Source organism: Tursiops truncatus, chromosome 3 (assembly GCF_011762595.2).
Source record: "Tursiops truncatus isolate mTurTru1 chromosome 3, mTurTru1.mat.Y, whole genome shotgun sequence".
Taxonomy (NCBI): Eukaryota; Metazoa; Chordata; class Mammalia; order Artiodactyla; family Delphinidae; genus Tursiops; species Tursiops truncatus.
In genome coordinates, this window is record NC_047036.1 from 37,636,440 (window position 1) to 37,649,820 (window position 13,381).

General features: G+C 35.4%; 1 protein-coding gene across 1 annotated transcript in view; it reads right to left on the bottom strand.

Annotated features, from left to right (window-relative positions):
* Nucleotides 1-13,381, bottom strand: part of HCN1 (hyperpolarization activated cyclic nucleotide gated potassium channel 1) — a 368,418-nt gene that overhangs the window by 311,746 nt on the left and 43,291 nt on the right. Inside the window, exon 2 of the mRNA XM_019929239.3 lies at nucleotides 7,941-8,364. Within this exon, the coding sequence (XP_019784798.1) occupies nucleotides 7,941-8,364 (424 nt within the window). The remainder of the gene's footprint in view (nucleotides 1-7,940; nucleotides 8,365-13,381) is intronic.

Sequence of the window (13,381 nt, forward strand, 5' to 3'; positions counted from 1 at the left end):
AATCTGCCTGCCAATGCAGGGGACGCGGGTTCGATCCCTGGTCCGGGAGGGTCCCACATGCCGAGAAGCAACTAAGCCCGTGTGCCACAACTACTGAGCCTGCGCTCTAGAGCCCGTGAGCCACAAATACTGAGCCTCCGTACCACAACTAATGAAGCCCGTGCGCCTAGAGCCCGTGCTCTGCAACAAGAGAAGCCACCACAAGAGACGCCCATGCACCACAACGAGGAGTAGCCCCCGCTCACCACAACTAGAGAAAGCCCGTGTGCAGCAACAAAGACCCAACGCAGCCAAAATAAATAAATTTATTAAAATAATAATAATAATGAGCAAGCAGTTTTCCAGGCTGACATGGTAAAAGAATCAGATTTCAAAGGACCTTGAATTTTGGAATTTGTCCTTATGATACTGGAACACCATAGAAATATTTTCAGCAGGTAAATGATATGGTAATATTTGCTCTTCAAAAATGTCACTTTTGAGGAGCTAGGAAGATAAGCAAGGGAGAATTTTTAAACCTAGTAATGACTCTACTATAAAAATGCAAATGAGAAATGACTGATGTTGGCTTGGACTAGGATGGTGATAGAGAGGACTGAGTGAAGGAATATTAGAATTCAAATCACACTCCAAGAAGTAGAACCAGTAGAACTTGGTTACTGTTAGCTATGGAGAATGAAAATGGAGAAGTCAAGGATACCTCTTGGATTTCTGAATTGAGCAACAGGAAACAAGAGAGAAGGAGGAGACTTGAAGGGGAAATGAACATACTGAGCTTGAGGAACTCACAAGATATCTCTATAGAGATGTCATGTAGATTTTGAGGCATAAGGGTACATAGTTTGGAAATTTGGGATATGAGTCTAGTTATCAACATATAGCCAAGGAGGCATATAAACACATGCAAAACAGGAACATAGATTGGGCAATGATGGGGCATTAAGAAATTCTAATGTTTTAATATTAAAATAGAGTCCTGGACATTTCAAATTTGATCTTACGTTTTAGCGTTAAACTGACATCTCCATGTCAAAAGCATCAGGATTATATAGATCTGCTGCAAGGTACTAACCAAAAAGCATTCATAAAATTATATATCTTACCCCTAACACACACGCGCACACACATACACCCACACATACTTTGTCAATCTCTTTTTAACTGTCTTGACTTAATAATACTGCCTATCCAAATAGAACTCATTACACCGTACGTTAGAACTGCAGGGTGTCTGTTAAAATACCATCTTAAGGGCTTCCCTGGTGGCGCAGTGGTTGAGAGTCCGCCTGCCGAGGCAGGGGTCACGGGTTCGTGCCCCCGTCCGGGAAGATCCCACATGCCGCGGAACGGCTAGGCCCGTGAGTCACGGCTGCTGAGCCTGTGCTCCGCAATGGGAGAGGCCACAACAGTGAGAGGCCCGCAAAAAAAAATACCATCTTAAAAAAACACACGGTAAAATACTGAAAACAATTCTCTTGGAATAAAAATGATTTTTTAGAGAATGAACTTAGCAAACTCTTTCTTTAACCTGAGATGAAAGTATAGATAAAGAGAAATAATCTTTACATATATGAATATTCATTGTCGTCTATTTTATCTAGACATAGATAGCCAAGCAATTAGGTGATTCTAAGAGAGTATAAATGAATAATTTCAAAAAAGACAGTTTTGGTATTTCAGAATATAGAACTCTGAAGTAATACAACCAATAGAGGACACCTAGTGGTCTTTAGCAGAATCAATATTTGCCTGAAAAAAATATTACGCAACTCACACACACATAATAATGTTTTTGTTAGTCAATGTGCTAATCTGAGAAAGATGACATCGTGAATACTCATATGTATAAATATTATAGGCATACATTAACTTGAATACTTCAAATAATTTCCATATATCTAATTTCCTTTGAACTTCACAACTGTTCTATTAAGGTTGTAGGCATAAAAAAGTCACTTTAAGCGTTTTTCCCTAGATTAAATAGAAAATAAAAGGCACAATTTGAATAAACATCCATAAGTGCTCATTTCCAGCACAGGGTCCATTTTACACCATCACATTTCTGGTGGTGTGAAATACAAAACTCAAATATAATTGTATCAATAATATAATATAATTATATTAACACATTAATATATTATTCTATTAATGATTATTAATTATATCAAATATAATCAATATTTAAATTTTATAACATTACAAAAAATACTTCATATAAGGCCTTATCATATTTTATTATTTGATACAAATATTTCAATGGCAAGAATACCTGGTAAAGATAAACTTCCCTTTAGATATCTAAAAAGTATCCTGCCTGACACTAGCTATATATAAAAACTGCAAATGTGTGATGAATCTCTCTCTTAACTGATATTATTAGTTCCATCCTCAGTTGTTTCCAATCCTGTTAACTCTGCAGTATTCTAAAATGCAAATCCCTCAGCTAATACGCCTCAATGACACCTTACTGAGTGAGTCCATCATTAGCACAACTTCTTGTCTATACCTCCAAACTCACTGCCTTTGCAACCTAGGCTCTAGAGATGCAGAACTGTGCTAGGCTGCTTATGCTTCATGTCTTACTGACTGTACTCCTCTGCCCCCTTTTATTCACCTTAGTAATCCAGACTCCAGCTTCAAAACTCAGTTCGAGTATCTCTGAGGCTTTCTTCTCCTGCAAAAAAAGCTGTGTTGTTCACTCCCTCTTTTATGCCATCACTTACCGCACCATCTGTGATTATTTGTTCACATGTCTGTTTTTCCTGCAAAGCTGAGATATGCTTTGTATTCTCATGTTTAGCATCTGCATATAGAAATTATTCACTAAATGCTTGGGAGTGAAGAATACATATACCTTTGCAATTATTTAATGGATTTAGAACATGGAGCGCTGCCATGTAGTAAGCAGATAGGTATACTCAGATAGCCTATTGTGTTTAGAACTCTATACTAGTGTACAAGGATATTCAAGGGCAAAAAGTTGACCCTGACTCTTCCCTACAGACATTTATGCCCAGGAAAAGAAAAGGAAATGCATATATAAGTAAGTATTCACAACCCAGCTATGGGCATGAACAAATGCACGCAGAGACAGTAGAATTGTTCAGAGTAAAAGTATTGACCATTATAATGCAGTCTATCAATGCAGAATATTTTCTGGAGATGAGTTTGAGCATAAATTTTAAATGAATAATAGAAAAAGAAAGCCTTTCCAAATCTGAGGTGTGGCACATGCAAAATTACCAGAAGCAGAAAAAAAAAAAGTCATTCTCTGCCAGAAGCATTATAAAACTAAAAAACAAACAGAAAATAGCTGTTGGGCACAAATACGAAGTGACAATGGTGAGACAGGGGAACGGTTTGCTGGAGAGCCTTGAAGGCACAGCAAAGAAACACAGATTTGATGTGATAGGCAATAGGGAACCTCCTTAAGTTCTAGCAGAGGGCAGGTTTAGGAAAACACTGGTGTTTGCTTATGGCAAGTCTTAGAATTCTATGTGTTTTCTACAAAATGGAAGGAGTTATAATATGTATTGCAATTTATAGCAAGAGCTAGTTTCTAATCTAAACCAATTAGAATGCTAAAATTAACCAAAGACAGAAACTGCAGTCTGTATTAGCTCCCTGTAGAATACATTTCCTTATTAATGTTCTGTTGTTAAACATAATTTGTACATAAATCTGCCTCTAAGGCAAGATAAAAATCTAATACTGATTGCTAGAAGGGCATTGCAACGTTCCAGACACATCATTCATCTGAAATTGCTATAGACATATTTGAAGATCAGAACCACAGCCCTCTTCCTTGCCTCAAAATAAGCAAGTTATTTGTGAGAGGGCTAAAATCTATACAAGGAAAGTTGAGGGGATAGTAAATATAGAATGAAAACTAAAATATTATAGGTATGTATTCCAAAGCCATAGTTATTATAGGAGCTTCATGTGTTTGCCATCCATTTGTAACACTGCCCATGAAGAATTTCCACTTTCTGTGACATTGAATCCTACAAATAGATAACCATTACAGAGTAATAGTTCTCTTTTCAATTACTATTTCCAAAATATCAAATAATTTCAAGGATCATCTGCCTTTGATAAAATGACAGGGATCAGCAGCTACAGCATTCAAGGTTCCTGGAACTCTTCACCTTTAAATAATCTCCTATTTACTAAGCTCTTAATCTACCCTTTATTGCTTCAGTGGCTGGTGACTGTCAAAAATTGTAAATAATATTCCATTTAATTTCTGAGGATTTCCTCACCATATGTCTCTTTTAGGAGGATCACAGAGAACGGGTTCTCTGTGATAGGTTACAAAAGAGCACTCTGGCCCAGGTCACTGACTTCACTTGAAATACAACAATAACAACAACGTTGAATTAAGGGAATGATTTTTTTAAGCCAAATTACAAGAGTAGGAGAGATTCACCTCTGTTTTCAGGCGTTTACAGGAAAAGGAATTTTTTGACCTGATTTATCTAAACAATTGCCACAGATTTTCACCTCACCTGGCCATACATGTAAAGTTTCAGTACAGTGTCAGAGAGCCCTAATTGTGCATCCTAAAGCCATTGATCTTATCATTGCCTCATGAAACCAACTTCCCCCCTGACTTCTTAACACCATGTGTTTCATAAATCAGTTGGCCAAATCAGTTCTTTCCTTCTATATTAACCACTATATTCAACTTTAGCAAGGATAGTAACATAAGGGCTAAATTTTAAAGTTTCTGTATTTCATTCACAATATTTCTCTAATTTATCTGGCTTTGGCACTTCCTGTTGTTTATCAGTTGAACTAATTCAGATCGGAAAAAAAAATGTCTCATTGAAGATGGAAGCAGTTTCCTATAGAAGGCAGCCACTTTCCTTGGGAATGATTCATTTAAAACGGTGGCAGCTCCCAGACTTCACACATTACTTCCCCAAATTTGCTGAATTTAGCATTAGCCAGCTTGGTACTAAAACACTCAGAACTCAAAGACATGTGGGTGAACCCACATCTTCCTCTGTACTCTTATTCTAAATGCTCATAGAGCAACCTGATTATTTGTTGTGTTTCTACTTGTAAACACATCCTGGTGGCATTTATAAAACCCAGGTAGAGCTTTACCAATTTGGAACCATTCAAGTTTCTTTGTGACTTTGGTTTCAATCACGTAGGTGATGAAATAATGAATCCGTATTAAATTTGGGTTAATTACTACTGTATTTTTTCTCTGCTTAGCAGTGTTACTAACAGACATTAAATATCCATGATATATGTGATATTATATGGGGATATCATATAATCAAGAAAACATTCTTCATGAAGTGAGCTTATGATTCATTTATTATCAAGGTCATTTATTTATAAGAAAGATCTTGCCAACTCACAACTCTAGCTTGAATGGGTTTGGTTACCAAATGTCTGTAAGTGCATATTAAATTGCATTTTACAGTAATGATGGCAGTGAGCTGATGCTCCTGAATTATATCCTGGCATCTTTGAAACACCATCAAGTTACACAGACCTAGGTGTCTGTGACCGCTGCCAGGAACTAGAGGACAACGGTATTAAGCAGTGTGCTCTTCTATGACTGTACAGCCTGCCATTTTATCTGGTAGAATGCCATCTGTTCATCCTTCTGCCATTCTCTAGGGTAACTGGGTTCAAACTACAAGACACTGAAAATAGTCGCATTGCCCACTGTATTTATAATTGACTGAGTATTTATATCAGTGACTTTTCTTCTCACAGGCTACTCATTACAATATTTTTTGTGACCATGTTTTAAGAAGCAAATATTCAGATTTTATGTTGCTTGGACCACAAAGTTCAGTTAAGGAAAGTTTCCTACAATTTTTGATTATATATATAAAATGGTGTAATATTAAGGTATTTCTCATTAAAAGAATATATATGTTATGGTGAGAAGCTATATATGTTATGGTGAGAAGCTATATGGTTATGTGGTTAAGAGCTTTGCCAAGGTCAGGTCAGGTTGTCAAGATCAGATTGCCAAGGTCAGAATCCCAGCTCCACCTATTACTAACCCTGTGAATCTGGGCAAGTTAACCAGAGTTATTAGGAAGATTCAATGAACTAATCCATGTAAAGAATCAAACATATTACTTGACATATAATAAGCCATCAATAAATATTAGCTATTTTTATCAATTATCACCTTGTTTTGATATTAATATTAGCATAATAATGTTTGCAAACCAAACATTTTTTACATGTTAGATGGAATGTGCTATATAGAGACACATTATAAGACGAATCCAATTTCTCAAATGTGCTTCATCTTATTTTAAATATAATCCGTATCCATATTTTAAGAATGATCCATTTTTATGTCTTTTTAGCAGTGTCTTATGCAGTGTCTTATTATTGTATGTCATTTCCTGAAATCCTAGGAACCAAAATGTCATCAACAAGCACACACAAAACATTGTTACAGTCTCACAGAAAGCAGAGCTAATGTTCACCGAAGTTCCATTTTATGACTTGTTTAAACCTAAATTCCAAAATATAATTCATCCTAAAAAGCATCTCTGTAGCTAGTAAAGTGGCGATTCATTCCTAGCCAACGTATGGTTTTCTTTAGTGCAGGTTTAGGCACTCTGGAGTCCTCTTTGACCCTCATTTTTATGCAGACAATAAAGTTCAAGTTATAATTAATTTTTTTTAAGATACATTTAGAAGGAAAAGAAAATCAAAAAGTTAATATGCAGACTCTGAAATTAGGGACATAACCTCCTTTGCTTGGTGATGGTACATTTAACTCAGATCTTTGGAAACTCCAGTTGGCTGAGCCCTTTCAGGTCCCACCAATTGCCTAAGAACAACAGATGCCCTATTCAGCAAAATATTGGCCAGATTCACTGTATTTATTCACTGTAGTATTTGTGGTTTTTATGTAATAATTTCCCTCCGGGGTATGCTGTTTTTCAGTATTATGAAATGAACTAGTAGAGAGAACCTATAATAAATAATTATAGGCAAAGAATAAGAATGAGCAAAATTATTATACTAAAATCAGTCTTTACACATACAACTTGGAAATACTAAAAAAAAAATCTGTTTTCTTCAAACACAAATTCTCTGAAATTTCAATATTAGAGGAAACATATTCCACATTATTTCACAGAGCTAATGATACAAACTAGGTTAGCAATCAGACCCTACAGCTTTGTCAAAGATGGTACTTGATGTGATAAAACAAATATTAGATATTAAATAAAAACAATCTCCCATGGTGGAAGAGGGGCTGCACTGGTTAAGATAAAAATTTGTTGATTAAAGTAGATTTGCTTTAAAAAAAAAATTAGTATGGAATCTAAAAGAAAAAAAAAAATGGTTCTGATGAACCTAGGGGCAGGACAGGAATAAAGGCGCAGACGCAGACGTAGAGAATGGACTTGAGGACACGGGGAGGGGGAAGGGTAAGCTGGGATGAACTGAGAGAGTGGCATGGACATATATACACTACCAAACGATAGCTAGTGGGAAGCAGCTGCATAGCACAGGGAGATCAGCTCTGTGCTTTGTGACCACCTAGAAGGGTGGGACAGGGAGGGTGGGAGGGAGATGCAAGAGGGAGGAGATATGGGGATATATGTATATGTATAGCTGATCCACTTTGTTATAAAGCAGAAGCTAACACACCATTGTAAAGCAATTATACTCCAATAAAGACATTTTAAAAAAAGACTGAATTGGCATAAGACAAACGTTTTACAATCACTAATTTTTTCACTTCACTCAAATCCAGTATTCGACCATATCTTTTGAGGATACAAATATACCACTTACATACCAAAAAAAAAAAAAAATGAAATTTTTCTTTTTGAATTTCATAAAACTCATTATACATAGCACAGTTGCTCATTTTGAAAGTTATAGTTTAAATCACATGATATAGTAGCTTTAAAAATGTAAAAGATATGTCTTACCTCTTCCCACTGATGTATGTATCTAATTAACCTTGAAAGTCGTAATAAACGCAAGAGACTGAGAATTTTTGTAAACCTCACAATGCGAAGTGCCCTGGCTGTCTTGTAAACTTCTGAATCCATTCCTTTTTCTACAATGAGAAAGATATAATCCACTGGGATTGATGAGATGAAGTCAACCACAAACCAGCTTTTTAAATAATTCATCTTGATCACTTTAGGGTCCAGGATGATTTCAGAACTATCTTCATTGACAGTCCCAGTCCTGAAATTCATGATCAAGTCCAAAAGGAAAACTGTATCTGAAGCCACATTGAAAATAATCCATGGTGTTGTTGTCTGTTCTGTAAAGAATGTGATTCCAACTGGTATGATGACCAGATTTCCAACCATCATTATAAGCATTATTAAATCCCAATAAAACCTACAATAAATAAAAAAAATCAGATTTTAAGATGTAGACAATGACCAGCCTGTTCTCCCTGCCCCCCACCACCATAAAAATTATTACTGACTTATGGTTAAATAAATGACTAGAAGAACGGAATGTCAGTTTGGTAAATAAGGTAGCTCCTTCAGTGGCCATAAAGTTAAATCTAAGTAAAATTAATATATTCCTAAAGCAAGGCATTGTGATTATAGAATTCTAAAAATAACTTTCTATAAAATGTTATAGAAATAAATTCATGAACACCCATACCCCCCTTTATCTGATAAAGAAGCAAAAATAAACTCCCCTATAGTTAATATACAATATGGATGAAAACAAGGGAGAAGATCCAGAAGATCTATCTTTAAAAAAGCTACCTTTGAGAAGACTCTTTGGAGGTGTTTTGAAGTACTTTATATGTAAAATTACCAATCATAGATTAGAATAAACAGTAATAAATAGGGCACATGAAAAATATTGGTACTGCAGATTTATCTCTAGAACTACAGATTAGGTCAACCATAAATTCTAGAACCTCCATAGCTTCACAGCACTCCAAATATTTATGCTTTATTCTTCTAAATTTGAAATGAGAAAACTAATTTTGTTCTGAGGCTGAAAATACTTGAACTGACTCTAGGTTTGAAACTAGAATCTAGCTAAAATTTGCACTTTTGTCACTGCTTCATTGAACAACTTTAAATATATTGCCACTATTTTTCCAAACAATACTTTCCTTAAAATTTCTGATTTAATTTTCAACACAGCTATGATTACTAACTACCTTTTGAAACACTCTTAGCCCACCTTATATTAAAATTAGGAAATTTATTCCAGGTTAATATAGCATTAATATATAGTTAATATTTATTAATATAGAATAAATTCAGCAGAGATTATTGTATTATTCTCATTTGGTTTCTTTCAAAGTCTATTGACACTGTATTTAGACTAGATAATAGACTATACTTGTTACAGTATATACTTATAAAAATAAAGAAACAAATCAACTAATACAACTCTATAGTCATAAAATAGTCTCTGGAAACATGAGCTACTTCATTCTAGTTGAAGGTGTACTCTCTTATCAGTTGTGGTACAAAAATGGTATAAACTTTCATGACATTTCTGTTAACCAAGATATTATTTTACATTAATTCTCCTACTTAGACTATTTGGGCTATATTTTGGTAAGGTATATGAACCATATGGTAAGGTATGAACCTTTCAAAGTTATTATCATTCCTAATTATGAGTGACTCCTGGGTTAAAAGCAGTAGTACAAGAAAGAGCTATAACAGTCCCACTCTGCCCTGTTTTCTACCCCCCCACGCCAGGATTATATAAAAGATAAATGTTTGTCATTTTGAAGATTTCACCAGCCTTTCCGTCAAAACTTACCTATAGAGTTATGGACAAGTATACAAATACCCATGTCAATCATACATCATGCCCTGGCAATTTCAATGAAATTTTTTCTCTTTTTTTTCTCCTCTCCTAATGGAAATGCAAAATGTGCCATTTAATACACTAAGGACAGAGGAGAGATGTAGGGCAGATGCAATATTGTAATAGCTGTTTCACAAAAAAGTGACATCACTGAACTCTAAAATGAAATTGTGTGTGCCCTGAGGATTTTCACTTTACTGGACACTCTTATCAGTCTCTTCTCTGCCCTCCTCTCTGCTTTCCCCTGAAAGGCTGCTGTTCCCTTGGGTGTTACACATAGCCCTTTTATCTTCTATTCTACACATGCTCTTTGGGCAATATTATACACTCATCCATGTCTTTAATGATTAATTCATAATTGATGACTACAAAAGCATTATCTCCAGTCCATTCCTGTATTCTAAGCCTCCTAATCCTTATAATAGCAGTCTATTAAATCTGTCCCCTTGCATATCTCACACTCATGTCAAACAGCATGCCCAAGCTCAATCTCATCACCTTCCCTCCCACAGACATCCACCAGATATTCCCTGTGTCAGAGAATGGAACAACGCTCTACCTGATTTGCAAGCCAGAAACCTTGGAACCATCCTAGATAACCCCTGGCCTGAAATCTACTTAATCTCATTATTCAATCAATTACCGCGGCTTTTTGGTTCTAACATGTAGATGTAAGTTGTATTCATCCATTTGTCCTTTATCATTCCCACTGCAGCTGTCTTCAACCAGAAATTCTCAACAGTTGCTTAATTTAGAGACAAGTTACTTAAATTCTCTAATCCTAATTTTTTTCATTTGTAAAATAAAGATTATTATAGAATCAAATGTGTAGGGTTTTACAGATTAAAAAAAAAAAAAAAAACACTATATGAAAATCACAGCTCCTAGCAGAGAACAAGCTGTGGCACACGATGCTGGTAGCGTACTTAGTATTCATCTACCTTTCCTTGCTTACCAAAAGATATCCAATTTGGGGAAAGCAGTCAGGAGCCCTTTGAAAAATACTCACTTTTACATACATGCTTGTATTTCTGTTACTAAGATAGAAGCTATTTTTAAGGAAAACTCATACTCTATCCTTCTTAGTCAACAGAAATGAAAAGGATGAGTGCCATCCACTCTTTATTTTAGCAATAATGTTTGACACACCGTAGCTTTTTATGTGGTGCTTACTATGGACTGAAGCCATTAGGTATCAATATGTATCAATATGAAGCTCAATTAAACCTTATAATTTCCTTTTAAAGTATCATATTTTGCAGTCATAAACACAATTCTATAGACTTTGCATAATATAACACTTTCTTTGGTTAACATGGATTCATTCCTTAGCTAGCCAAGGAAAATACAGTTATCACCCACTTTAGAAGTTGCTTTAAAAAACAGCAATGAATATGTTCCTGAAAACTGACCTCATGAGACTCTCATGCCTCCCTGCCCACGAGTTTCTCTTAGCTTTTTGCTCCGAAAATTTCTTTGGATACTCAGGCCCTCCCTTTTCCTTAACTCTCAATTTCTATGTCTTGCACATTTTATTACAGAATCGTCTTTCCTACCCACTCCCTCTTTGCATTCCCATTGTTATCTCTCTAGTTTGGGCAGAGCTAGCTCTCGTTTGGAATATCTCAAAGAGTCTCCTGTCTATGGAATCTGATCAATTCTACCTGCCAGTACCAGAGTGACCATCTAACGTGTAACTTACCAGGTCAAAACCATCATGGACCCTCTCAATTAAGTAAAAACATCAAGGCATTCCCTGATATAGCCTCCTCCTCCCTTCCCCGTCTCTTCTCTAACCCTTTATGGCAAGTACCTCATAGCTCAAGCAAGCGTACTTGCTCTTACCTTGCCATCATGCACACCTAGGTACACATACAGGAGATATGGTTACTTCCATTCTACCTGTTCCTTTTCGTATCAGCATTCTACCTGTCCTTCAAGTCCCATTCTGGCAATGAATTTCTTAGTTGTTTTTTTTTTTTTTCTTACAACTTCCAGAGCAACGTTTATTTTCAGTATGCTTCTTATTTCACTTTTGCTTTTGTTACTATTTGCCTTTGTTTCCTCCTTGGATTTAAGTTCTTTGAAGTTCAAAACTATATTGTCTTCTGTTTAATTTCTGCATAATGTAGACAGTATCCAGGACAGCAAGTGCTAAGAAGATATATTCATTAAATTTTAAGTGGAAACATACACTTCATGAGGATATTTAAAGAAATCCTTTTTTAATAAGTCAAAGGCCATTAATGCAGTAAATACTTTCCCAATATATCTTTTATATAACTCTAGATTTTTATTCATTGAGGGCTTTTATAATATAGAATACATGAAAATAAATAGGAAACAAAGAGATTAAAAATATGTTCTGAGGTCAGACCGCCTGCAAACTAAACAATTTTGGATTTGCACCTGGTTTTGAATGTTACAAAAACCCCCTCTTATTCATCTTGCTCTAGAGAGACTGTATTTGTCAAAGATCTTGATTGCACTTTGAAGGCAGCCTAGGGTTCAAATCCTAGTTCCACTAGCTGTATGGTTTGGAGCAGGGTATTTAACTGCTGTGAATTTCAATTTTCTCCTACTACTCTCAGAGTTTCTCTTCCAGGAGGACTGCATACAATGATGTGTGCAAAGCATATAGAACCTGTGATATAGAAAGTCAACTTTGTCTGTAAAACCAACACTCACTGCAAAGCCAAGTCTTGACAATTACAGTAGAATAATAACCTAGGTAATCATTTTTACTTTATACTAAGAGTAGATAGAATATACAAAATAAAATGGTATTTCAGTCATAATAGTTCACTAAAACTATGGTCACTTTAATTACTAATAAATAATTTTCACAGACAAATTATTTTTATGTTAAGAATTCATTTCTCCCTTAAGTTTTTAGAAGAGAAAAAGTGGCATTGCAAAGATTAGTCCATGATCTTAACTGTGAAGAATTCAGAATTCAGTCATGCTCCTTTCTTTTTACCCACTTGGATCTCTCTCAGGCTTGTGGTGAATAAAGACCACACTTCTGTCCTAACAAGAATTTCGCACTCTTTCAGGTTCCCCTGCCCCCTTATGACATCTGCTCTAGTTGAAATAATCTGATGTCAGACGTTTCTACCCCAAAGTCTTAAAGAGATTAAAACAATTCCCATATTTCACTACTGAAGATGCTTATCTTTAAATTTTTGTCTCTAAGTATTGAGTAAAAGGTTCTCTTCTCCCCTCTCTCTGATGAAGTAAATATTTGTCATTAAATGGAATGGAGGAAGGGACTTCTGGTCAAACCCTGAAATGGGACCAGATTTATACATGGCTACTCTTTTGCCTGTTGTTGAAATCAACTGATGCGACAAACCTGTCCCACTATTCACACTTGAGTCACTCCTAACAATTATGTCTTTAGATGTCAAACATAAATTGGGCATACACTTGTAAACCAACTTATTTATCAATCTAAACAAATAAATAAACAAATGTCCAGCTGGATTTACTTTTTATAAAACACATAGTCCTTGCAATTATATTTTAAATTTTATTTAAAACTGATTCAATTTTCAAAAGT